At 45.3% G+C, this 27,660-nt stretch overlaps 1 protein-coding gene and 1 long non-coding RNA gene across 2 annotated transcripts in view; one reads left to right on the forward strand and one right to left on the reverse strand.

Annotated features, from left to right (window-relative positions):
* The window catches only part of LOC139054894 (uncharacterized), a 119,716-nt gene that overhangs the window by 20,141 nt on the left and 71,915 nt on the right, over window positions 1-27,660 (forward strand). The gene's annotated exons all lie outside the window — the stretch shown is intronic.
* On the reverse strand, window positions 12,826-23,828 carry LOC135906720 (uncharacterized). Its single transcript, XM_065438310.2, has 5 exons — window positions 23,687-23,828; window positions 19,664-19,725; window positions 16,882-16,971; window positions 13,899-13,925; window positions 12,826-12,953 (listed from the first exon to the last, which is right to left on the reverse strand). Exons 1-5 carry the CDS (start codon window positions 23,763-23,765, stop codon window positions 12,891-12,893), a joined length of 321 nt encoding a protein of 106 aa, XP_065294382.2. The 5' UTR covers window positions 23,766-23,828; the 3' UTR covers window positions 12,826-12,890.

The following is a 27,660-nucleotide window of genomic DNA, read 5'->3' on the forward strand; positions in this document are numbered from 1 at the left end:
AAAGAAAAGAAAAAGGAGGAGAAACAAACAGACACCAATGACAGTTTCATTCCCTGAACTCAGTCACTACGAACAACATCTATGAGAAGGGTCCTGCCGCGGCTCTCCATCCTGTGTCCTGCAGTCCGATGGCGTGCTTCTTGTCACTTGAGCTTTTACAGGCGCGCGAATTCCTCAATTAAGGTGCGGTACTTGGCAATGTGCGATGAACGCTGTCGCCCACGCCCATGCGTCAAGTCGTGATTATTGCCCCTGCTAAGCCAGGTGCGGGCTCGTTCGCCCCATAGAGTCACCTACAATAATTACTAGAGGGAACTCTGTTGCTGCGGTCCTTCAGCCACCGTGGGAACTACTGGTAGTACATCGATATGTCCGGTCTTCGTGCTTGTAGCTTCAGATGTTCTTGTGGCTTCGTTTATTGCGCTTTATCTGTCTTTATCGGCCTAAATTTTAAAGCCATCTATACCTTCATAAATGCAGAAGGCAACAAGACTCTGCGTACACACATAATCGCTACTAACTGCCGCAGCTCCGCCTATCAGGGGGGTCAAAACGAAAAGCGCCAAGCATCTCAACGCGCTGGCTTGCCCGCTAGAAATTTTTGAGGGTGTTCTATGCCGCTTGTCGACGCACGCGTCCCTGCCGTTGTGGTTTCAATATCGGGCTCCTGTGCTTAGAGCTCCACTGTTGGAACCCTGCCGTCGGACAATTTTATTAATTTTATTTAACTATTTATGCCGCAGCACTTTCTTGGAAAGCATCAATTTCCAAAGCCACGATGCCGTTTGAAAGTTTAGGCAACTCCGCGTACTAACCATCATTCCCAGACTGGCTGAACCACCCTGATTGCAGCTCCCGTAGACAGAAGTGCCAGAGTTTCCTCCAGTAATCATTGCATGAAACTCTGTTCGGCCCTCTTCCTAGCTCTTAACGCTTGATCCCAGTAAAACACAGACGTGGATTAGAGGTTATGAAGAGCACGGCTTGAATACGTGGGAACGTTGGCACATTTCCTCGCAGTAGTGTGCATTATATGTTTTAATAATAATCGTTCGAAATTATTGCAAACGGACGGAAGCATTATAAGCCTGTTTCCTAGCACATAACTGCTGTTTGCAGTGAAACAGCATGTTACGAGGAGCGAATGAAAAGGATCTTTTAGTGAAGACATATTATGGCTGGACAATTACGCGAACACAGGTGGGTTGCCAGAAGCGCACAATACCCTCCGCGACGGCTCAGTGTCAATGGCGTTCTGCTTATTGAACACGAGGTCGCAGCTTCGATTCCCCGCCGTCGTGGCCACATTACGGCGGGGGGGGGGGGGGGGGGGGCAGAATGCAAAAACGCGCGCCCACGGTGCTTTGGGTTCACGTTTACGAACCCCAGGTGGACAAACTTCATCTTGAGTCCTCCCCTATAGGGCATCCTTCATTACCCACTGGGAAGTTTGAAGCGTCAAACCCAATAAGCTAACGAAATATATAATTAGAAGCCACAGTTCTCGTGCTTGTACAAGAGCGAGTGCGCGTTGTTGTCGACTGATTTGCTAGGCGAACTCTCAGTACTTCAGCCCTGTTTCTCATAATATTCTTGAGGTCTGCAGAGGTGCCAACTATAGGCGGAGGTGAGCCATCTAATTACTCAGAGAGAGGAGGGATTGCAACCAGAATTTAAGATATTATGCTATACCGTGCACAGAATGTGTGCACAAGCTCCTTCGTTGAGGCTGATCAAGCAATCGAACATTTAGTGTTGTGGTGATACTGTGTGTTCTCAACAGCATGAAAAATGTGTATTTTTAAATAATTTCACTCCACTATAATCTGCAGCAGTCACGCGTTTGAAGCGGAGCTAGTTTTCTGTTACATCCACAAGCGCTCACCGCGAAGAGGCTGGGCAGTCCCACTGGCGAGTTAATGACAGTAAACATAGGATTTTGAAGATAATGATCTTTGTATCTTCTATTCCTGAATCAGCGGAGAAATTCGGCGAGCCAGCTCTCAACCAAATTTGCTATATAAAGTTCGGATTCGTAAAAAAAAAAAAATTGTAGTGGTTTCAATGAAAGCGTAATGGTGCGGTAGGGTATAACCCTGCTTATGTAGCACAATTTATGCATCAAGTATATATTGCACACTTTAAGTGTAAATAAGCATCAAGCACACTTAAGCATAAAGCACTCTTTAAGTAAGTAAATTATACTTTGGCGAACAATGATTCTCCGGTAAGTGATGTCGCAAGAAATAAAAGTAGCAAGAATAGAACAGTAAAAATGTTAATAGTGGCCTACTGGGTAAAACGGTAGGCCTAAAGGGATTCGATCTAATATCTACAAGAATAGAGTGCAATAAATCCAGTTTGTGCGATCGTGTTTGCCATATGTAGGCTTAGTCTATCGTGCATCGTTGCAAGCAGTCAGCGTGGACACAAGTCAAAGATTTAGGTACCGTCTTTTTTAAAATCCATGAGTAAATACTATCCAGTAGTGCAACAGCCATGCTTCTCAATGTTCGACTTAAATTTGTGGGAACTTCAGCACCAGGGGATAGAAACGAAATATCCAAGTTGAGATGTTTGTATACCTGGTGCCTTTATCGTTTTGCGACGTCGCCCTGTCCTTTGGTGTTTTCGACCAGAGCCACAAGACTTACGTCGTCGCTCCACAAGGTCCCTGCCACCGTTTCTGCCTATCCTCGTGTGAGCTGGCATGTTTTATTATGTTTAAAACATCTAAAAATACTGAAGCCAAAGGAAGAAACAACCGGACGGATAGCCAAGAAGTGTGATCGAGTGCAGGGTGTTGTATACATTGCTGGTTGTTTTTCTTACTTTAGTTGGCAGTCATCGCTCCGTCCTTGCCTCTTCTTCCCTTCAAATTTGTATTCAATAATGCCACTACACCAACTAGCCCAGCTTGCCTTACTTTTGCTATCATGTTTTACTTCGCATGTCGAAGGGGCATCCAAGTTTGTAGTGCAGGGTGTCCCACATAACTTGGGCCAAGAATATAAAAATGAAAGGCGTGTCGGAAGCGAATTGAACCGAACGTATACTATTCGCAATAGCCTATAGTAACTCAGAGAATTTCTTTGTTTTTCCTATAACTGGCTAAATAATTAATTTTATTACCCAACTTTTTAATTATTGGCTGAGGACCCCAAGTATGATACGCTGATGTGTAGAGCACCTTCAAAAACCACCGATCGAGTTGTTTCCTTTACGATACGTCTCGCGTAGTCCTTTTTTTCCGGGTTGCAAAGAAAACCCGCGAAATATGAGAAAAGTCACGTGACGGAGCGTTTGCGCAGTGGTATCGTGCTGCTTCAGGTATCGTACTGAACATGCTGCTTCAGTTACGCCTCTGCCTCCAAAAGATATCATGGAACACGTATTGCCCATTTACCTCACAATCCCTGACATACACAAAAATCTGATATGCTTGTTTCGGCAATATTCCAATTGGCTAAGTCTCACACGTTCGAAAAATTTCCAGATTATCTTCAAGTTTTCACAGATGCATCTGCTCATAGCGACGGTCAAGGCGCCTCTGCAGCTTTTTCTGCCCTTCGACTCAAGTGCGACGTATCTTTCAAATACCTCATTCAACTTCGTCAACAACGGCGGAGCTAGCAGCGATTAATGTTGCACTGAAATAAATGCAAGAGGAGTTAACCACATCGAAGATTGCAATTTTTACGGACTTCCGCGCTGCCCTTAGCAGGTTTCAACGCAGTCAGATTGCTTGCCCAGTTGCGCACAGCATTACTGACTCCGCAAGCAAAATTTCCTCACGATGAGTATTTCTCGTTGCTCAGTGGATATCTTCGCACATAGGAATCGCCGGAAAGGAAGGAGTTGATCGACTGGCTTCAACCTGCGCTCATAACAACTGTGACTATCCTGAAATTTTGTGCAATCTTGATGGGGCTCGTCTGCTGATTCGTCGCCACCTACTCAAGCAGCATCCAGACCAACGCGTCACAAACGGAACGTTCCCGACCCGTGTTCGCGGTCGAGGCTTGCCTCGCCGTGCTAGAGCGCAACCACTCAAGCTGAGGGTTGGCTGCGCGAACGTTTATACAGACGAGGAAGTGTGACCAGTCCATCGCGTACGTCTTGCGGCTGCTTCGAGACACTTCAGCACCATATATTTGAGTGTCCCGCTTTCAGAGCGCAGCTCATGTCGCTAGTGAGAAACTATCATCTCCTTGGCCTGCGGTGTGCGACACTCGACGAATGATTGTACCCCAGTGGTTGTGCGTCTCTACGCAATCAGACTCATCGCACTCTATTTACTTTTCTAGTTAGCTAACTTAGGTTTACGTTTGTAGCGTCGAAACTATTTCTTCTATTCAACATTCTGTAGTAGCGTGACCTTCAGTGACCGGCCCTACTGTGTGTGATCTGTACTGTGTATTCTACTTTATTGTTTTAGATTTGTCCTGTTGCGCTTTCTTTCCTCTTTCTTCCCCTCCTTCCTATCTTCCACTACTGTGTTGCTGTCACCTCCCTTCTGAAGAGTAGGCAGGCGTTGTGCTCCTTCCGGTGGCAGTTGCCAGCCTGCTCCTCGCTTTCCCTTTCCTGTTAAATACATATGTGTGTTGAAAACAAATAATAATATTACAACGCTTAGCACATGCGGCAAATTGTGCGCTCTAATCACTTGTCACATGGTCATCGGTTAGTTCCCTCAAAATAAACAAAGAAATAAACTAAAGCTATACTCTTTCTCCCTAAAAAAAAAACAAATATTTTACCACCCCTCTTTATACCTCAGTGCTACTGTGATCGAGTACGTGGACACCTGCAAATCACTGGGGGTAACGTTCAGAGGTACGATGACATGGGATACCCATGTTAATAATATTTCGTCGACACTTTCTAGAATCATCGTAATTCGTGTAACAGGCATATTTTATGTGCCAAAACTAAGATTACTTTGTATTATGAATTTTTTTACTCCCACATAAGCTATCGTTTCCTTGTCTGGGACAACACAACGATGTCTAACGTTCTAAAACTGCAAACACTGCGAAAGAAGATGCTCCGCACGATTCTCAATGGGTCGTATGATTCGCCCACTAGGCATGTTTTTGTACATTATAACATTGTACCTGTCAACAAGTCATTTGACTGCAGATTTGCATGCCTTTATGAAACAATAATAAGAAAAAATAATTCATTTATTTCTCAAATTGTGCCACTTACGTGTCGCCACTCATCATATGACATTAGAATAGAGTACTTCTATATTATTAAGCTGTAGAATAAACAACGGTTTTCTATGTTAAGCTATATATTGTACCAAAATTCCCTAATGCCAAACTAAATACTATGTCTTTGTCTGCCATTAGAAAGAGCTTTATTCAGCAATCTATGCTATAGGGATGTCAAGCGTTTGCATGTTAGCTTACACTGTACCACTCTGTGGGATAGCTGTACATCTACTTGCATAGCCTATTGTGGCCGACTACGAGACATACGTCTTCTCTCGGTCAATCTTGCTCTTTGTAACTGCATATAAACTTGTCGTTTTTTTTTCTTTTTTTTTTGCCTTGTGCCTACTGCTGACTTGAAAGGGTGGTGAGGCCTGTTAAGCGGTGTATAATTGGCTGCTTTTTTCTTACCATCCCCAGTTTGTATGTACAGACTGAAATAAAGACTTGACACTATATTTTTATATCACTCCTGTTTCTTTTAAGAAGTACACCAGCGCTTTTAAAGCAGTTAAAGCCAACGTCGGCTGGGGTCAGGGTCCAAGAATTTTGTCTTCCGTAAGGGGACGGTTGCCAATCTTGTCGAGCGTGGTGCTGAGGACACTTCTTTTTGCATTAAAACGACGACAATCGCACTTAAGATGGGCTGTCGCCTCTTTGCACCCTAAAACTTGACATTCTCCACTTGTGGTCATTACGATAAGGTAGGAGTATAGGCATTAGTAAAAGCTCCTGCAAGCCGTGGGCGACAATTGAGAGTCACCTTCCACCGTGGAAAGCCGTGCCGAAGGCGGAGCTTGAGATAAGGATCCAGGGAACAAAGGCGCTATTTTTAATGCCTGTCGAAGTCAGTTTTTTTACCCTAAGATCGCGAGCAAGCAAGCGCAGCTTCCCCGTGGTGTCTGTTTTTGACACTAGGATGGTGACGCAATTTTCACTATCATGGGGAGATCGACTGGATGCGTCTGCTCGCTCGTTTCCAAGGACACCACAATGACTTGGCAACCACTGAAAGACGATGTGAAGTCATTTCTCCACTACATGGTAGTAAATTCCTCTTGTGTCCGCGATAATTTATTTATTTATTTATTTGTTTATTTAAAGGTGCCTTACAGAGCCTTCCTGGGGCATTCTGTAAAGGGTGCAGTGCACTAAATGCATACATAAAGGCATAAATAGAAACAATAACACCTTAACGAAGTAAAACATCGATTAGCGCAGAAAGATGCCACTGAACCAAAGAACTTAACAAGAGTCGCTATAAAAGCAAGGACGTAACAATAGCATTCAAAGAAAAAAAAACGCAACAATGAACAAAAAAAGCAAAGTTAACTGAACGAAAGCAGTGTCGTCGAAAAAGGTCGTTTTCACGTAAAAAATAAAGAATGAAAAAAAAAGACGGACATATTGGCAAGAGTTCTATGAGCAAGTGCAATGGTGACAGTGGCAAATTCAAAACATCAGATTTTGGAGCATAGATAATTTTTAAGATCTTGCTCTTATGCAAGGTTATCCGGAAGGCCATTCCACGAACGGACAGCTCGTGGAAGAGCCGATAAGTTAAATGCGCCAGTATCACCGTACATGCGCGCTAAGTCAAAGTTGTTGTGCAGTCTGCGGGAAGTTTGATGAGAGAGATTAAGGTGTACGCAGGACGTCATACTGGTGTGAATGCATGTGTGGAATATTGATAAGAGAGCAATGTCACGACGACTAATTAATTGCTCAAGTGAAAGGTCTTGTTTAATTCGTGTTATGCTGCCCTGGAATTGCCGAAGATGGACCGTTTGTAAGGCGTTTCCTGATTGACGAATTGAAGCGCTTCAAGCAGAGCTACAAGATCGGCAGCCTTCGTTGATTCCAAGTGCGATGTTTTGAATTTTATCGCTGTGGATTCCGCTGGAACGAATACAGGGACTGCTGAACTAGAGTGCATGATTGACCTTTTGTGACAGCCTTCTAAGTATAGCCGCCGAAACAGCGCATTCTTATTTGTGTGAGCAGGAGGGAATAAAACGCTTCGTGGGACTCAGCAAAAAAAACCTTTAGGCAACACTGAAGCTTTGTGCATAGCATCCTACCAAGTAGTAAAATTTATTCGTCCTCTAAGCGATATCATCACAGATATGTCGTTACGGTAGTGACCTGTGATCGCATTTGGTCTTGTTCTCGCCGAGCTGCTTGTCTAATTTTCCAAACGCTTGTCGCGCTTTTTCCGTCTTGCTGGCATTCGCCCTTTTTAGTTAGTTTTCTTTTATTTAGAAAAACAGCCATTTGACGCCGTATGTTCCCATCTTTTTGAACATTTGGAACACTAGGGTTTCAAGGTCTCCAAACTACTCACGCATTGTACATTCATATGACACGCAACTGACACCGAGAAGGAGCACTACCTAAAATCTGTCACCGTCCACGCTTCATGCAGAGCGGTGTTGCAATGAACGATGACAACAAATTTTTCCACTTTTATCGTGAATCTTTGTTATACATTAAGCCCCTTAGAAGTATGCACAGAAACACGCTGTAGAAAAAATACATGCATTTTTTTTTTTGCATTCGAAGAAGCCGAATTTTCTAGAAGGTTCTAAAACGTAATACTCTGCTTTATCTGCACTCTTTTGTTTATACAAGCCTCACCACCTATATGCGGTTTTGATTGATAGGGCTCTATCCACTAGTCAGCCCAATTTTATTTGGTCACACTTCCCCGCGCACTTCTGTTTCTTGCCAGAAATTAGAGTTATCCACGGTACGGCGTTCTGGCATTGAGCACAAGATCTAAGAACCACAAGAGCCGCAGCCGCAGTCCAATGGAATGCGACGCTCATGTACCAAACGACAGGTGCACGTTAAAGATCGCTGGGTTGCCAATATCAATGCGAACACCCCCACCGCGCATATTTCATATCTGGGCTGGGAATGGTGTTCAAAACAACATAGCTAAATTTAAACGAGGGACAGTGCCTCTGCGTATGCTGAAGCAGCCTAATAATCAACCGCCGCAGTAGAGGGAGAGAAAACAAGGGTAGGAAAGGCAGGGAGGTCAACCAGAACAGCATCCGGTTTGCTACCCTACACTGGGGGTGGGGGAAAGGGGAATAGAAAGCGGAAGAAAGGGAGAGAGTAAACACTGAGTACGTGTGGGAGGGACACCATACACAAGGACACTATAAACGGTCTGTTAAGCCCATGCACTTCAAGTACTGCACTAGTGCACGAATCGCTTTTCGAGCCAGTGACGGGTGTGGCCACGGTCCGAGTATCTTTGACTCGGTGAACGGTCTCGAGTCCAGTCTGCGTAAAGTTGCCCGCAGAGAGAGGCATTGGACATCGTAGCGAGGGCAGGTACACAATAGGTGCTCGATGGTCTCCTCGTACCCACAGGAGTCGCACATCGGGCTCTCGGCCATTCCCATACGGTAGGAGTATGCGTTCGTAAACGCCACTCCCAGCCACAAGCGACACAACAAGGTTGCTTCGCCGCGGGAAAGGCTAGATGGAAGTTGTAGCCGTAGCGTGGGGTACAGTTTACGTAATCTGCAATTGAAGCCACTTGAAATCCAGAGATCTTGGGACTTCTTGCGCGCAAGTTGGCGAAGTTCTCTGGCAGCGTCCGACCTCGCCAAAGGTGTTGGACGCGTCTTGGTATCCTCGTGGGCACACCGGGCAGCCTTGTCTGCTAGGTTGTTGCCGACGATGCCACAGTGAGCAGGGATCCACTGAAATATAATGTGGTGTCCTCTTTCCAGAGCATGATGGTGCAGTTCCCTGATTTCAGATCTCATTTGCTCGTAAGTTCTGGGACGTAATGCGGACTTGATGCTGTGAAGGGCTGCCTTAGAGTCACAAAATACGACCCATTTCTCTGTTGGCTCTTCGGTGATGTACATCATAGCGGCATGGAGAGCTGCAAGTTCTGCCGATGTAGATGTAGTCGTGTGCGACGATTTGAATTTAACTGTAACGTTCTTGGCTCGAACGACGAATGCGGCAGTTGAGCTGGTAGGTGAGGTCGAACCATCGGTATATATATGTATGCGGTCATGATACGTCTGGTGCAGTAATAGGAGCGTAAGTTGCTTCCGAGCCGGCGATGGAAGATTGGACTTTTTTGTAATTCCAGGAATAGCAAAATTCACTTGAGGCGGTCGCAGGCACCACAGGGGAGAGGAAAGCTTCGCCGGCGGTGTAAAAGATGCCGGTATGTACTCTTGATGAGCGCTAATCACTCGTGAAAAGGTCGCTTGAGATCGCTCTGCTGGTAGGGAGGCCAAATGATGGTGGGGGATCCTTGACAGATGGCGAATGTGCGCTCTGAGAGAGTCGACAGCTATATGAGTCTGGATTGTATGGTCTCCTGCGATGGCGATTGTTGCTGCGGTTGAAGTGCACCGAGGCAGCCCTAAACACGTGCGTAGGGCTTGACCTGGTATGCTCTCCAAGGCGCGAAAGTTCGTCTTGCATGCACTTGACAATACTGGTAGGCTGTAACGTAGGAGTCCGAGAAACAAAACCCTGTACAGTTGCAACATAGAATGGATAGGTGTACCCCAGTTTTTCCCGCATAGAAATTTGAAGACCTGAGCAATGGCGCAATGGCGACTAGCTTCTTCTTCAGATAGACGCAGTGAGGGCTCCATGAGAGGTTGCGGTCAATGATGACGCCCAGAAAGCGATGCGTCTTAACATAGGATACAGCTTGACCATTGATGGTTACAGGATACGATGACATTTGTTTCCGCGTAAAACCAAGTAATGCGAACTTTTCAGTAGACACACTGAGGCCTTGTTCTCGGAGATAAGAAGCCGTCATGATTGCCGCCCGTTGAAGCCTGGCTCTTAGCTGAGGGCGAGTCACCGCAGAGGCCCAGATGCAAATGTCGTCGGCGTATATTGAGACATGTACTGTCTGCGGTAGGTAATCCGCTAGTCCTACCAGGACGAGGTTGAACAAAATAGGGCTCAACACTCCACCCTGCGGCACACCACGGCAGATGTAATGGTCTGAAGTTGGGCCGTCTTCGGTCTGTAAGAAAAAACGTCTCTCAGTCAAATAGTCCCGAATCCATTGATACTTCCGGCCACCAACTCCAACAGCCTCAAGTGAGTTTAGTATGGCCTCATGGGCGACGTTGTCGTATGCTCCTTTTATATCCAGAAAAAGTGCCGCAGATAGGCGCTTGAGGCTTTTTTGATTTTGGAACCATGTTACGATGTCAATGACGTTGTCGATGGACGTGCGACCTCGACGAAAGCCTGTCATGGCGTCCGGATATATGTTGAATCGTTCTAGGTACCATTCCAATCGAGCAAGAATCATTCTTTCCATCACTTTGCCGACGCAGCTCGAAAGCGCAATCGGACGATATGATGAGATCTCAAGCGGAGACTTTCCAGGTTTCAGAATGGGAATCAAGCGGCTCGATTTCCATTCTTTAGGAACGGCGCCGTTCTGCCAAGACTCATCGTAGTAATTGAGCAGCTCATCACATGCGTCATGTCCAAGGTGGCATAGGGCAGCATACGTGATGCCATCAGGCCCTGGTGACGAAGAACGCCTGCAGGTCGCCAACGCAGCATCGAGCTCTTCGAGTGAAAATAGCACGTTTATTTCTGGTACACGTGCCTCAGGGATGTCATTCAATGCTGCGTTAGTAATGATGGCCACGGACCCAGCAACCCGTGCACAGAACTCTTCAGCCACTTGAAGTTCCGAGCGGAGTTGGTAGAGGGCGTGAGCAGCGAAGGGCTTCCTTTGATGCGGAGATGAGCGAAGACCCCTAACCGTTCTCTATATGTGCGAGAGCGATTTTCGGGGATCAAGCGACTGACAGAATGTTTTCCATCGCTTATCTTCTAATTTATCCATGCGACGCTGAACTTTCTTTTGTATGCGTTGTGAAGCCCTCAGATCCAAGACGGACTTCGTGCGCCGATACCTCCTCTCCGCCTGTCGGCGTGCCGCACGCAGCCTCTCAAGTTCCATGTCCAAGTCTGTTCGCCTTGTTGACCTTGTAAGCGAGCAGATGGATGTTTTCAATGACTCTGCGATTGCTTCTTCGATGGTGTGTGAGAGGCCTTCCCGACATGTGTCATCCATATCCTTCTTAAATTTTGACCAATCAACTGTACGCAAGACAGTAGAGGAGCGTTGCTCAACTCCTCTAATCTTTATGTATGTTGGAATATGGTCGCTTCCATGTGTTTCTATGTCCGTAAACCATTGGACGCTCGAGGCAAAGCGCCGTGCCACCAAAGTTAAGTCCAAGCAGCTACTGTAGGTCGTGCCTCGCAGAAATGTAGGGCTGTCGTCATTCACACAGCACAAATCATGGTCAGCAGCAAAGGAGGCAAGGCTCCTGCCTTTGGAGTCAATTTTAGTGCTTCCCCATAGCTGGTGATGCGCGTTGAAGTCTCCTGTGACAACCCAGGGGCCATTGTTCAGTATTAATATTTTCTTTAGTCGTTCGCCGTCAAAGTGACCCGCTGGGGATATGTAGGCTCCAATTAGTGTAAATGACACATTCTTCTTTTGGACATTTAGGCAGACATATTGGTTGTCGTCATGAGGCTCTATCGCGTTAGCGACGTATGTTAAGTCCGTGCGGATGTAGATGATCACTTTCGTGCTCGCACCGCATGTGGACGAGACGAAAGATTCATAACCAGACAGCCTGAGTGGAGTTGATGTATTTGGTTCACAAATAACCAGTATGGGGAAGCGATGTGTGAAAATGAATTGGCGAAAGTCTGATATACGGGTCCTTAGACCCCTGGCCGCAGTAGCTTAGTGGCTATGGCATTGCGCTGCTGAGATGTATAGATCGCGGTTTCATTACTGGCCGCGGTGGGCGCAGTTTGGTGGGGTCGAAATACGAACACGCTCGGGCACTTCGATTTAGGTGTCACGTTAAAGAACCCCGGGGGTTCAAGGATACTCCGGCGTGCTTCATAACCAGATGGCGATTTTGCCACGTGAAACTCAATAATTTGCCGGTTTAAACTTAAGCCTAGTAATTTCTCGGCAGTTATTTTGTTGCAGCCTGCACGCAGCCAAATACATATCGCAGCAAAAATGATAAAACGGCTCATATTCCCACATCTGCTCTTGTAAGTGTGCTTCGTCATCCTCTGGCACATGTGCATTAGCCAGAGTGATATCAGTCGAGTTGATACCTAGAGAAAAGAGTGCGCGCAACACAGAAGAAAGGGCTACGTTAGACGCATCGTAAAGGAAACAACTCGATCGGTGGTTTCTGAAGGGGCTCTACAAATTTGCGTATCACATACTTAAGGTTCTCAGCCAATAATTAAAAAATTGGGTAATTAAACTTAATTAATTAGTGAATTATGGGGAAAACAAAAAATGTGGGTTGCTGTAGGCTATTGCGAATATAATGCGAACGGTTCAGTCCACTTCCGACGCACGTTTCATTTTTTAATTCTTGGCTCAAGTTATGTGGGACGCCCTGTGTAGCTACTCGAATGCGATGCGACGAGTGTTTTCTAGTCCCTGAGGTTATTTGAATGGCAACGTAAAGAACACTGCGTTGCTTTCGTGAGTCAATAAGGTAGGCAAGGACTCGTGAATACGTTCCACTTCCGCATTTATTTGGGCTTGAATTGCACGAGCCTACAAGAGCAGTCTTGCATCCTTCTGGATCCTGCTGTTCACAACGTGGCGGTTGGCACGCACTGGCGGTAAGCCGCCTTAATACCTTCCGCAACTCTCTCCTAGAGAAAAAGAGGAAGAGCACAAGAGTGAGAAAACATGAACACATTTATAGCAGTACTCTTGCTAAACAAGCTTTACTTATTAATTATCACGCGGTATTATTATAAATCCTATTCATGAGTTTGAATAAAACTTTTGCTATTGTGTTCCCCTCCGGTGATGTGCGGAGTGTGACTTCCAAGCATATGACACAAATGGTTTAGCTGTGTTGTTATTCATTAGAGGGAGTCAGGGAGTTGACTGTGTTTGCTTATTCGTTCTCAGAGTGAGTGCTTGTAAATGAACACTTGCGTTCCCTGAATAATTTACAATCACTTTGTATCTACCATGGAATCTTTTTTTTTTCTTTACCCGTTACGATTTCATATATTTTCTACTGTCCTCAATAAAAACCTAGCTGCGAGTAAGCGCTCATGTCGTTGTCTTTTCTTTGTGTCCCTGCTCCGTCCGCGCTCATTTTTTTTTTTTGTTCAATCGCTTACAAATTCACCCAGTTGTCGATTCTTTGCTTCCTGTATACAATTCTCCGTGACTTTCAATTGCAATTGGTTATTTACTAACGCGGGGGACACAGCAGTATGAAAATAATTCTTTTGTCGACTTCCTGCGACACTGATGTTGACGTTCAGGAAATCACGCGAATCGCTGTTTCAGGACTGGGCCGACCATGCCGTTAGAAACAAATAATTAATGCTGATTTGTAACGCGATGTGTGGTGACATTTCGGTTTCGGGGCCTCGCTTAATTTTTTTCTCTCGGCCTCTCTCTCCTTTCTGAGCTCGGTGCTGCAAGGCGCAACATTGAAAGAGTTCATGCATTGCGTGCTTCAAACTTCGGAAAGGCTCACGAAAAGCAAGTGTTAAGATATGCGCTTCAGTTCTATGTGGCCCATAGAAAGATCACTGGGGAATGCACTCCTGCCTACATAGGGAAAGGTTACTCACCGAGAAAACAGCCGAAACCATCTCGCCCTGCATGAAAAAAAAAAGGGAGCACAGGTTATACATGTAATGGTTTCCTTGACCGTGCTGTGCAGTCTCAGCACAAAGAAAACAAAATTTTAAAAAATTTTCGTTAAACGATAGTTTAGAACTGGTGGTTGTCACCTGGCTTAACGGATATGATTACATCGTCAACATTATTGATAGGCGCCGTAATGAAACACTGATCGCATGTAGTTTCTGCTCCACAACTCTATATTCGTGATTCGTGTATTCCGTACACAATGAGAATGCCCTCCCAAGAAATTTAATCTTGTCTAGCTCTGTTAAAACTCGGATGAAACGCGACTCAAGTCGTCCAAGTAAGCTGTGCCAAAGAGATCTGCACAAACAAAAAAATAAGCAAAAGGCGCAAGCTGAAAAGAACTCTTGCCAACAACTAATAACATCACACCACCCTTCGCGTAGGCCAGGGACAATGGTGTTCCGCCGCAGAGCTTGAGTTTGCAGGTGGGAAACCGACCACGCCTGTCGCATACCGATGGGGACGGAATGCAAAACGCTCGTGAACCGTGCATTGGGTGCGTCGTGAAAGAACCTCATGGGATCAGAATTAGTACGGATCACCCCACTACGACGTCCCTCATAATAAGATCATGCTTATGGCACGTAAAACCCCAGAATTTGATTTTTACCTGCTGATATCACACCGTCTTTCCACTGTGCGAAAAGTGGCTTTAAATTCTTTTTGGTTCCAAAACGTAACGAGCAAAGAGAGTTCTATGACGGAGGCAATATATCAATCCTCATCGCCTAATGTACGAGGTCGATTTCTCAATGTTACGCCTAAATTGGTAATTGAGGAAAAAAAATACCGTTCGTAACTTCCCCAAATTAAATAAGATAACGGATCTAAAGAAATGAAAATCTTCTATTATATGTTCTACAAATTATTTATCCAATTCTCGTATAAATACGCATTCTGGCCTACCATAATACACACTGCTCTTCAATAAGTAGTTTGACAATTTCCTGACAATTTATTTAGCGTTTAATATTTCACTATCTTGGCAAGAATAATACCCCGGTTGCACGGACTCTTTCAGTGGCCGTCGAACCAACTGGGTGCCGAGAACAATCGCAGTTGAGAGATGCTATACTGGAGTCACAGGGTCACTTTCGATCGAGATCAAATTTTGCAATCATGATTGGCGCTTTTGCGCAAGCTCGCAGTAGAGAGCCATTTGACCTCGCAGATTTCTATTGTCTTCTGTTTGAAGGCTCCTTGAGAATGTGCATGTGACTCCGGCAACTTCAACTCCCATCGACATCAGAACGGCAGTTGACTTCAACTGCGGGGAAAGTCCTGTCAATATGGCCGCCTCCATTAATCGTGTGAGGTGGGCGCTGAAAGTTCATTCTTATAAAGCCACGTATATAAAAGGTAGATTCGATGTATAAAACGCTACGCGAACGTCATTTGTTCGCAGAAGCAAGCAAATAACAAGATAATTTTTTTTTTCTCAACACGCGCTCGAAGTGTAATCACATGATCGAAGAGCGAGCGGTACTTAGCTAGAAATACGCCTTGCGACTGCCAATAGAACATCTGCCGAAACTCTCAATTGCCGTTGGGCTGGACGGTAGCTAGAAGCTTCCGTGTAACGCAAATATAAAGGTAGCAAGCAACGCCAGTTTCAAGGGTGCACGCAACCCGTATTTTGTGCCGCTCCACTTCATTTCCAAGTTTTCCTTATATTGAGTCGCACTGAGTGACCGATCCCTTTTCTGATGTATGTAATGGCTCCAAGCTGAGAAATCATATGAGGAATTACCTTGCATCAATCTGAATTGTTATACTAACTCTAGCTTCAGCTCTATATAGGGGTTATCATTCTTTAATTCTACGAAATTTTAAAAAATCGCCATGAGGTAGATAGCGTAACTCTTGTCCTCGAGCTGGATTATTCAAAGAGGCGGGCATTACTAGTACCAGATATTAAAGTACTTGTTCAACTAATTAACAAAAATCACTAACTTTCTTCGTGATTGACTACATTATGGTACATATTGAAATTTACGAATTGTAACCGGTGAGTTCGCCAGACGTATCCGCTTGAAATGAATCTCCAGGATGACACCAATGTCGAGCTATTATTTTACTGTAAAGTGAAGGAAGGGGGTTAACCGAGGGGCCTGATTTTTATTAGTCATATCATAAGAAGCCAACAAACACTGACACCAAGGACAACATAGGGGAAATTCCCCTATGTTGTCCTGTGTCAGTGTTTGTTGGCTTCTTATGATATTTACTGCAAAGTGTGAGACAGAATACATGGGCGTTCCAGTTAAGTGTGTGTTCAATGCATAAAAGAGAGTTTTGTTAGAAACGTTAGTGGAACAACGATGCGTTTTTACGGCGAGTTTAATGGCGCATATCTCCAGGCTGGTGTCATTCTGGAAATTCATTCCAAGTGGGTACGCCTTGCCAATTCACCGGTTAAAATTCACAAATGGTAATGTGTACCCTAAAGTACTTAATTAAGAAGTTAATTAGTAAATGTTTTTAACTAGTTGAATATATGTTTCGATTTCTCGGGCAAGTCATGCCCGCTTCTCAAAATAATCTAGCCCAATGTCTAAAATCGTGTTACCTGCAACAGGCGATTTTCTTTAAAATTCCGGGAAACTTAAAAATAATCACTGCGTATACAACGTGTATTGCGGCACTGTTCTTTTTTTGTTTTTGTTTTCTCGTGGAAGTATAGCCTTAAGAGGACCGCTGGTATTTTTCTGGCCTATATTTTTCTGGCCTATCTATAAGTTTCTAATCAGCACTGGTATTTATTTCAGTGCTATAATCTAACTGTCAGCCCCTTAAAATTTCAGAACGCCCATGTCTTTCTGCCAGAAGGAAATCAGGTTATAGTTTATAGTAATTTATAGTAATCCTTTATGCCCCACAGTTTCAATAATCGGTACTTACGAAGTCTACACCCGACTCGCATTCCTTCTTGATCGTCTCGGCCATGTGGTCTCCCTTCTCGCCAATGATCTCGAAAGCCTTTTCTTTCATCTGCGTGGAAAGTAAACGATTATGTGGTAGAAAGAATTACGAAAGGAATGCTAGGTAAATTGCTTGCATTTACGTGACATTTATATTTTGTTATAATTGATTGGTGGCTCTTTAACCCATTAAGGACCAGCGTGACCATATGGTCACGTTAGTCTGCACAGTGGATTTCAATTAATTAAGGTTAAGAAAACGGCACCAAAATCGCCTTTGACATGCCGATTGACAGATTAGAGTTCCCTTTATGGATACCAAGTGTCAGCAGCCGTCAGTCGTTTTGTGGGAGCCCCTCGCAGAGGCGTGAATAAGTGTTGCTATGCGAGTAGCGTCGCGATGCATCGCTCCAAAGGTTAAGTGTTTTTTTTCTTCACTATTTGCTTAAGCAATTGTTGGATATCGTTACCTCCATATTGCTCTTTGAATATGTGACCTCCGATGAGCATTTGGGAAAGAATTATGTTTGATTTATCCATGAACGAGTACGTTATCTTGTGCGTTGCCATATGGTCACGCTAGGCCTTTAGGATACCGAAATTTTTGGGTTTTTTTCAAACTGCATTCTCATCTCTTGCACGGCTGCTGGCGCGTTCCCACAGTGGTTATTTGTTATTTTATTGTCTGAATAGGTAGACGTTGGAAGAAATAGCGAAGATACTCGAAGAGGAAGATGACGATGTGTCAGTGATTTATATCGAGCTGCCAGATCTGGCAGCTCGATATAGGCTAGCACCTATTTGGATGAACACACGGCCGATGAAGACTCAGACAGGCTCATTGAGAATCTAAGCGGGCGGCAGCTATGAGCCGGCGCTGAAGCTGTTTTCTCTGACGGACGCAGCATTGGTGGATGCGAGTCTGACCACAACGACCCCGGCGGGCAAAGTGACGGAACATCAGAGGTGTCTTCTGCTGCAGTTCATGCGGCCATTCCTGCGAAATTATCCACTGCTTCTAAGTGGACGAAGGGTGGTCTCCAGAAAAGCCTTGGCATATTTCCCGACCCAAACTTTGCTGCTTAAAGGGACTTTTCAGCTGTTGAGTTGTTCGAACTCTTTTTTGACGAAGCCGTCGTGGAGCTGTTAGTCGAACAAACAAGAAACGTTATATTGAATATGCCTGATCCAAATGTTACCAAAGAAGAATTAAGATAAGTTTTCTTGGAGTACTTGTTTTTTTTCGGCTATAACCGCTTGCCAGAGAAAAAGTGCTATCGGGACAGCGGCACGGATATGTGCAACACGATGACCTAAAATGCTATGCGAAGAAATCGCTTCATACAGATAATGTGATTCCTGCACGGAGCGAAATGCAAACCTAACGCTAAGTGACAATTTGGCAAAGTTGCGCCCATTGATGGCACTATTGAAAACAAGATTTCTGGAGCACTTTCAACCTGTGCGTCACCTGAGCTATGACGAAAGTATGATTGAATATTATGGTCGTCATGACTGGAAACAGTTCATACGCGGAAAGCCTATCCGCTTCGGGCATATAGTATGGCGGCTACATGCCAAGAACGGATACCTTGTAAACCTCAAAGGCTCTCAAGGCAAGCAGGGGATCTCGGAACATCTAAAAATATGAAAAGAACTTCGGAAAAGCAGCGGCGCCACTTCTTCAAATGCGGGGTGAGCTCGCAGCAGAGACGCACAACCTTCCTTTTTTTTTCTATTTTGATAATTTATTCACAAGCATGCAGCTACTCAGGCATCTCAAGGCACAGGACTATGAAGGCACGGGCACAGCGAAGCAGAACCGTGTTCCCAAAGAATGCCCTATCGCTGGACCAGAACTCGTCAAGCGCCAACCTCACAAGCACGAAGAGCCCGTTCTGAGCGACAATGGGATAATTGTTGACCGCTAGATGGACAATTCTGTAGTAACGATCGTAGGCACCATTCAAGGCGTAGAGTCAATGTCATATGCAGACAGGTACTCTCGTATTCAAAAGAATCGAATCAAGGAGGCCCTTCCAAACACTGTTGCTCAGTACAAGATTTATGGGAGGTACGGACCAGATGGATGCAAATGTAGGTGCCTACAGGTTTGCAATCCGTGGCAAAAAGTGGTGGTGGCCGATTTTCACTTGACTTTGTGATGTATCTATCAGCAACACTTGGACGTTAATTCGTAGCACAGGGCTCACCGTCACGCACGTGGAGTTCCGCAGGCAAATTGCACAAAGCTACCTGATGCGCGATGGGGCAATAAGCCTAGAGGGCCTGGTCAATGCAGAATCCCAAAGACTGGTGATGTCCTGACTGGTACAGGGTATGACCAAGTGGCCCACTTTGTTGCGCCAATACCTAATGGCAAGAGGTGGAGGTGTGCATGAGATAATTGCAACAACGCGGTGCACCCAAAACGCACAAAGTATGACGTCGGCATATGTATTCCATGATTTAAACCATATCACACTAAATAAGTGCTCGACTATTCGCTGTGTATGTTTTTTGTGGCGTTTCATGGCTTGAAATAAATATTTTTCACTGCGCGCATTTTGCGGCAGCGTAAGGGCCCAGCGTGACCATATGGTCACGGGCTATATTTCAAAAACTAATTAGGCAAGAGTATTAATTTTTTGCATGTGAATTATTAGTATAAAGTTAAGTTAATATATTAGATTTATTTCAAGATAGCAAGAAAAAAAAAGAAACCGGTCCCTAATGGGTTAATTGAGTGAGAGAGATGGTACCTGAGGTGGCGCATGTTCAGCCATGCACTTCATGACATCCTTGATTCCATCATGGCTCATGCCTGCAAAAAAAAAAAAAGGAAACAGTGTACACAACATGTGCCGGCATGGGAATTGACTTCTCCGCTGCTGCATTCAAGCGGTTAAGGCACACATTCTGAAACGTTCCTTCCCTCAGCAAGGCACCTTTGATTGCAGTTAAGCTGCCTGAAGTGAATTATGAAAGCGTCCTTACCGAGAAGTCCTTACAGTGAATGATTCCCTGGTGTTCCCTTAGCGTATACGGCAGCGCCGTACCTTCACATTTCCTTTCCCCCTTGACAAGCAATAGCCGTCCGCAATCGCTTCGCCTACCTGCTTGTCTACGCAATGTTCATCTGTGAGTGTGAGCTGCCGCCTGTTGGTGGCAGTCGCACTCCCGCATTCACAAAGCCACCAAGGAAGACAGCCTCACGACAGCAGCATCGAAGTCAAGAAACATGCACGCTACTTTGCTGTACGAACAAGATGGCGGCTGAGCAGCCTGTCTGGAAGTTCGGCGGAAAGTTTGCTCGCGCCATGAAAGCTGTCAGGCTTTCATTCATGTGTGTTTCATGGATTCGTGCGCGCAAAGCGTTAAAATGTAGCTGGTATATTTTTTTTAGCTTTCTTTGTCGTAGTTAAGTAGCGTGAAGTCGCAGAAGCGCGTTCCAAATGCATTCAACTACTTAGGCTCGAAACTCTATTCTTTGCTGTCAGATTAGGCCGTCTTCATTTGATGAATCTCCGGCGCTTCATGGGGATATAGGACGTATTGAGATCAGCAAGTAAACGAGGACAGAGAGGTGTTGTCTCAGTACAGTGTATTTCCTATTTCCGGTGAAGTGCTGATGGTCCATCAAATGTCAAAATTGCAACTAGCCCGGCTCTCTGCCAAAAGGCCTTCTTCAATGCGGAACAAAATTGGAACACACCCCTTTAAAGTAGCGGCACAGAGGCCCCGCTTCAGTACGCCCAGGAAAGAACTTTCAAAAGGGCTAGATAGTCTTGACAAACGCTCTTTGTCGGAGGAAAAGGTCCTGCGACACTGGCCGAGACCGCCCTTAGCACAGAAGGCTTTCAAAGCTTTCTTACGCTTCTTGCGGAGAACTGGTCTTAGAGACCGACTTTAAGCAGTGCCGTATTCTCTTTTCCTTTTTGCCTGTATTTTTTTGCTCTTAATTTCTTTCCTTTATGTAATATCTCTTTTCTGTTATCCTTTATTCCCCTTACCCCCGTTTCCCCAGCACAGGGCAGGCAGCCAGTATGAGAACTGGCTAACCTCCCTGTCTTTCTGTCTATTGCAGCTTCGTTCCTTCTTTCCTTCGGTGCATTATACGGCGCTGACTGACTCACGTGATATTTGAAAGAAATTGCAGGGCTGTACAATAACTGTTCACCCACAATATTAGATAAAAATGAATTGTATACGGCTTTGAAATTGCTACAAACCCCCCTTGAAGGGTTTCTCGAAGCTTATATAATTTGAACTTGCGGTTAGCGAAAGTGCAGCTGAGTTTTATTTGGCATAAAAATATCCACAACTAAATTCGTCCCTTGTTAGTGTGACCCTGGTTAGATTTGGAGGGGCAATACGTGTTTATTTGCTGTTTAAATTATGTACATATTTTGCAGGGATAAAATATTTTCCAGTGTCTTTATGCCTTTTAAATATTCAAAGGCCGTCAAAGCAGCTGACACTATAATAATGTATATTTCGCTAGAATATCAGCTTGGGCTTGTTGGTTTTCTGTCCTGGTATTAACAGCGCTTGTGAAAGTCAGCGCTTGTGGTGTCGTCTTCTCGTCTCGTGTCCCTTCTACGTTTGCGCTGTTAACACCAAAATGAGAATATAGATGCCCTTGTATAAAATCCGTGGAGCCGCAACATTCATATGGGGACGGATTACCAGCGAAGCTGTTTGCGCTTCATACATGGGCTGCATACATGCGCTGCGTACATTATGAAATCACGCAATTTTTTCATACGGCACCACACTACCTCGAAACAAGCGCCGCCCATGCATCCCATGCATCTGCCGCGAGCACTGCTGCAGCCGCGCCAGCACCACCGATGCACGTGACGCTGTAAGCATAGAAGCGCAGACCACGTGCACAGTCGCCATCGCCGCACTCTTTCCCCTCTTCCCCTACCCGGCTCCATTGCTGCAGTGCCGTAACCACACTCTGTCGCCCGCTCCCCTTCCGATCTCCATTTCTGTCCACGCGCCGTGTCCCCGATACGGACGTAAGCCACCCAGTGTTCCCCCCCCACCCGCCACCCCCCTTTGAGAACACATGCTGGGGATGCACGCGGAGGCTAGATGTAAATAGCTTCGCTTTAATGCTGTCGTTAAAACGGACATCCTCTGTATATGAACGAAAGTGCTAACTTTGGGCACCTCATACGTCGAGTGCAAAACAACCTCAAACAAGTAAAAGCGTTTTCTTTTTGTTTAGCTTTTGTAGTTTGCAGTGCCAAGAAAAGCAGCCGATGCGCGCTTGCATTCGTTCATATGGACAGAATGTACTACGTCTGCCATTAATTGATTTAGTAGCGCATCCAAAATAGCAAACATGTATATTTCAACGAATTTTATTCGCTTTTCTCTAAATCCCGTTATTATGAACGAGTAGCTCTATGGACAGCTTTGTCTGCGAAGCAAAGTGTCCGTATTAACCGGAGGTATTATATGCGCTATGTTGCCTGATTATATAGGAAACTTCGCGGAAGGAAAGGTTGCTCTACCCAGCAAACTTCAGCCATTTCAATGTGGCTGCTTCTTTTACTTTCTGTAGCTGTGTCCATCTACTGTTTGCATTGCCGGTACCTTCGCGCACCAAAGGTATCCACACAAATCATTTAACAAAAGGGGCCGACACTGTCGGTATCGGATAGCATTTTCATGCAGTCAAGAAACGAAGCACCAGTTCACCAACTGAACCTATAGACGCTGTAAGAAGTACCATTAATCATTCTGCGTCTGTTTATGTTGCAATGCAACTTAAGCACACTTTGAATTAGGTCATAAACAGTGGGTGAAGAAGAGAAGCCTGAGCGTGAAGCCAATCTTTCGGCAAATGCAACTTGTCTTCGTCAGGTGCCATCGTCTGTGCTGAGACTTCCCTTGCTTGCCCATTGTTTATCATTTGAAGTCTCCACCTTTCTGCGGCGCCTTTCTCTTGCTTAAATTATGACTAGGTAGGCTTCGTGAAAGAATTAATGGTCTTTCTTTTTTCAAACTGCACCTCAAGCCCTTCTTACGCGGCAATTTTGTTGCGGTTTTTCAACGAAGCGTCATTATGCAGTTTTGGAAACGCTTGCTCAAGGATTCGACAACGCGCCGAACACGAGAATAATGCGGGGCTGTGTTCTGGCGTGAGGAAGAAGATTTAAAAAATATATATATAAAGGTGGGGGAGACATGAGAGAAGGTACTACTCACACCTGTAGAGAACTACAGATACGTCATGCAGCAAAGTGCACAGCTGAACTATACACGATTACAGTTTACAACCTAAACACCCACTTAGATGCTTAGTCCTACATAGGTGGAAAGATCCTTCCACCTACGTAAGAGCTGATAGCATAATACTGCGCAAAACCGTCTCAGAAGCCAATGAAACGACGTATAAGCTACTGCTCAGATTTTTGTTTATTCACTACCAAAATGCGCGTAACCAGAAGCAAGCGCTTACAGCCTTTCAAGATAGAGCGGCGTGTTAAGCCAACCTTACTTAAAGACATCACTAGGCAGTATTTACTGTTCTATATTGCGTCAACTGCGATATACTGGTAAACGATTATGCGTGCTCTCTTCGTTCAAGTGTTAGGGTTTGATACTCGCCTTAACTTTACGTTAAGGTTCTCATTTGTGGCAAAAAAACTCTGAATACATATGCGACTCCACTGTGCCTGGGCGCGGATTATACCATATTAATACTAATAGTAGTAGTTATGGCTATAGTAGTAGTAATGACAGAAAGAAGGAGAAAACTTGCTTACCACACAGTTCTTGACCACCGGCGGCTTCAGCGAGGAATGCTCCGGCAAGGACGAGTCCGCAAAGAAGCAGCACTTTCATTTTCGAAGATTCGAAATTCTTTCAGCGAGAGAACTACAAGGACACCGAGGGACTTAGACTCGGCTAAAGCAGTGGTGCAGTGAGCTCGATCGAATAACAGCTGCGGCTACGGTTATATATGCACGCTTTTTCTTGCCATTATCCTTGATCCAGGAAACTAAACACCGAGACAACCATGCAGCTTCTTAAGTTTTCCTTCTTTCTCTCTCGTCACAAAACTTTGCGCTCGCGGCTTGCTTTTTTATTAGTAACTGTATTGCTTTCCTTCTTACATATCTGCGAACATAATAAAACAACCACACGGGAAATCAAAAAGATGGCAGGTTGTTTTGTTTCAAGGGCTAAGTGATATTGAATGACAGGCAACCTCAAATCTACGATGGTATTCCACCTTCTGACCGACCATTTCGACCTGCCGTGTTTCATTTTGTGTGTGTGCGTGTGAATCTCCTTCTGTATCGTCACCAACTATCGCCGCGATGTCGCCAGCCAGCACAGACGCCCCTAGCACGTGAGTACAGCATATCGCAAACTTCCTCAACGCCCCCGTCCTTGCTCATCATACTCAAAAAATGGTATATCTTCGTGCCGTCAGAATAGCTACACTCAAACTCGCCGGTGCATATGCGACCTTTTTCCGCGATGGAACGGCAGCGTGTTGTCTTTTGCGTTAAAGAAAAATAATTCTGGGGCTCTATGTGCCAAAACAACAACCTCAGTATGAGATCGCGCTTGAAGGCTGCCAAGCCTCGCTACAGCGTTATTGTTTATGTCTTTATGGATTTACTTTCCCTGTTTATTCTTGCTGCGTGACGCTGCCCTGCCGCTCAAGATAGCAACTGTCAGCCCCGAATTCACAGATCTTTATATGTAATATACATGCCGTCCGCAATCGGTCATTGCCCCCGTGATCAGGTCGTTACCACGTCCATCTTATCACGAGTGGCAGGACCCATGGCCCAAATTACGAAAACGTCTCCTGTATAAAAGCATATCCTCCTTGGCTGGTATCAATTGTGATAATGGTCCGCATGTAAACGATACGATCACCGCGACGATGGTCGGTCGCGGACACTTACGAAAGAGGGGTGAACTCACAAAGGTTTCTTTTCGTAAGAACATGTCATTGGCTGCCTGCCTTCGCTACGAATATGTTAGCATTGCTAATTGGTTGGAGCTTTTTCTCACAGATACTTCTAGCATAAAATTCCAAGCCTGCCATTCGTGTTGCTCCACATAGTATTAAAGAAAGCGGCCGGCCAATGGCAAAGAGTACCTAAGGCCGAACTACATGTACGCGCGCCGGCGCGTGAAAGCTCGCGCTCGCGCGCCTTGCGTTTGCAGCGCCTCGGGAGTAATGGCGGTTCGAACACATAAGACGCGCGCCAGCGCGCGCCCACTTGGCCCTCGAGATGTGTTAAGCCGCGCCGCGGCCTCTGCTCAGCGTCTGCTTGCCATGCTGTAGGCGCATGCTCCATGGTCGGTGGATTGACGCAAAAAAAATGTTTTGACGTCATAACCATAAGGTTTGTTCGCATGCGTGCGACACGGGGCCTTCGCTTCACCTGTACGCTTTCACTGCATCTACCTTGCAGTCTCCTTAGCAAGCTGCAAGGACGAACTCCCTCGCAAATGTTAACCTGCGGCGCAGCATCTGCTCGGTGTCCATATTTGGCGTTTACTCGCTACCGTCATAACTTACTGTGCTAAAATGGGGTGTACTAAATTAATTATGCAGTGAGGAATTAGGCCTTTAAAGCATTCCGCATCGTCAACGCATCACCAGTGCTTATGCTGTGGCATCATCTGCTAATTAGAAACCAAACAAGTTTTAAGGCTCAGCTCCGTGTCTGTAGTCCTAGCAGCGTGAAAACAAACAGCCGATCTCAATAATTACGGCACAACATACCTAATGCTTTGACCTCAGCTTGAGAAGAGACATAGCGATGACGGATTTTACTACTTGGTTCTTGCTGACTGGCGGAGAGCCAGTAACAAGTGCGAATTATGGGCGCTGTCGTGCGAACAAATGCGAATTATGGGCGAATTATGGGCACTGCCATGTTGCTATAGGCGATCACGTTTTAGGGTGGCTATTACAGTTATCGGCGGTAACTGCCACGCTAATTTCTCAGTATACGACGTGCTTGCGCAAAGGCCACAACATGTCACGCATCGCTGTACCGTATCATGTAGCGAGCAAAAATAAAACTCTCCAGCGAGCCAATAATCAGTCAGTTAGGCCCAGATCTATCTATCGCTGCGCAAGGATATTGCCTGTGTTCCCCCCGTACCTTCGGCAGTGAAGCAAGGTTCTTGTGAGATGGGGGTATCTATTTGTCTGGAGAGGGTATCAGGGCTCGCGCTGCACTTCGACGCGTACGATCTGTCCTGCAGCATCCGCGTATGCCTTGAGGCATGTGGGCGTGAGCTTTGGTGCACCGGCTAGCGTGCGTGTAGTTTTGCCTTTACGAACAGAAAGTGTTCTGGATTCCACCCCCAAAAAATAGCAAGAGTCGAATTCACAAAGCTTCTCTTTCGTGAGTGGTATGTCTCATTGGCCGGCGGCCTTGGCCAATGATGATATCTCCAGCAATATAGGATTGGCTGGAATTTGCTCTTACGAACAACTTTAGCACATGAACTTTTTGTCAATGTGAGCCATAATTCAGAAAGCTTTTCGTTCGTAAGTGCTGTTTCTCATTGGCTGACCACCTTCGCTTATAATACGTCCAATGTCACGATTGGCTGGCAAGTTACGCTCTGTATGCGTGATAAGTTAGTCGTGATTTGCCTTAAGAAGATAAACTATTGCGAATAACTAAAGCTATTATTCGCCTGTCCCACCTTGAAAGTACGCCTGTTGACAGAAATTACGTGTCTGGTCCCCTGTGTTCATGACCCCTCAAAGCAAAGTAGTTTTTCCCCATTAGGGATGCTTAGGGGTGCCTATATATATCGCTCCTCTGCAACTATCAAATAGATTTTCCTTTTGGCTAACTCAATAAAATGTTTTGACATACTATCACACCTACGGACAAGTGGACGAAGACAGAATGATCCGTAATTATGTGCAAAATTGATTTAATAAAAGGCGCATGTAATCGTTTTTATGTCCTAATTTTTGGACATACGCAATCCTGCATTATAGGACGTGACAGCCATAGCGACCAAAGCAGTACATTGTATCAACAGCAAATCATACCAATAGATAATGCCTAATGTTTCTTGAAATAGGGTTAACCTGCACGTAGTCACAATTTTTTCCTTTCTGAGCGCTCATTCCTGTCCTCATAGAGCTCATTTTTATGTCATAACATCTTAACATCTACAATCGCGATCAAGGCAAGCATTTCTATCAACTATGTGACGTAAGCTACGACGAATGGCTGAAGGGGGGCGGCGGCTAATTTTCTTTGGTGATCCGCCCCGTATTGGTGACGCAAGAACGACACGCCAAGTTTCTTTTTAAGGGCTACTTTATTGCGTTTTCTATTTTTTATTTTATTTTATCGTTATGCTCATTCGTTCATTGACGAGGTTACACTGCGTGATGCACGAGGTTCATGGTTGAGCCTGACAGCAGGTAATTTCGGTGCACTTGTTCACAGCCCGCTTTTCTTTTTCTTTCTTTACTGTTTTTTTTATTTTACTGATTGCAGTACATGTCGCGGTGCAGTTAGAAACCATTGACGTGACTGTCAAATACATACAAGAGAAATTCATAGATTACAAGGTTGTTCTCTTGAGTGGCTTCGATCGCCATACTGCAAACCGACAGTATGACCGCCCTATAGCCTGTCGCCATTGCCAATGCTGCCTCGGTCACACCACCTCCCGGCGTCCCCTTAATCGGCCAGCGGGCACACCGTCGCAGGCAGCTATTAATGGTGAT

The sequence above is a fragment of the Dermacentor albipictus genome, chromosome 1 (assembly GCF_038994185.2).
Source record: "Dermacentor albipictus isolate Rhodes 1998 colony chromosome 1, USDA_Dalb.pri_finalv2, whole genome shotgun sequence".
NCBI lineage: Eukaryota > Metazoa > Arthropoda > Arachnida > Ixodida > Ixodidae > Dermacentor > Dermacentor albipictus.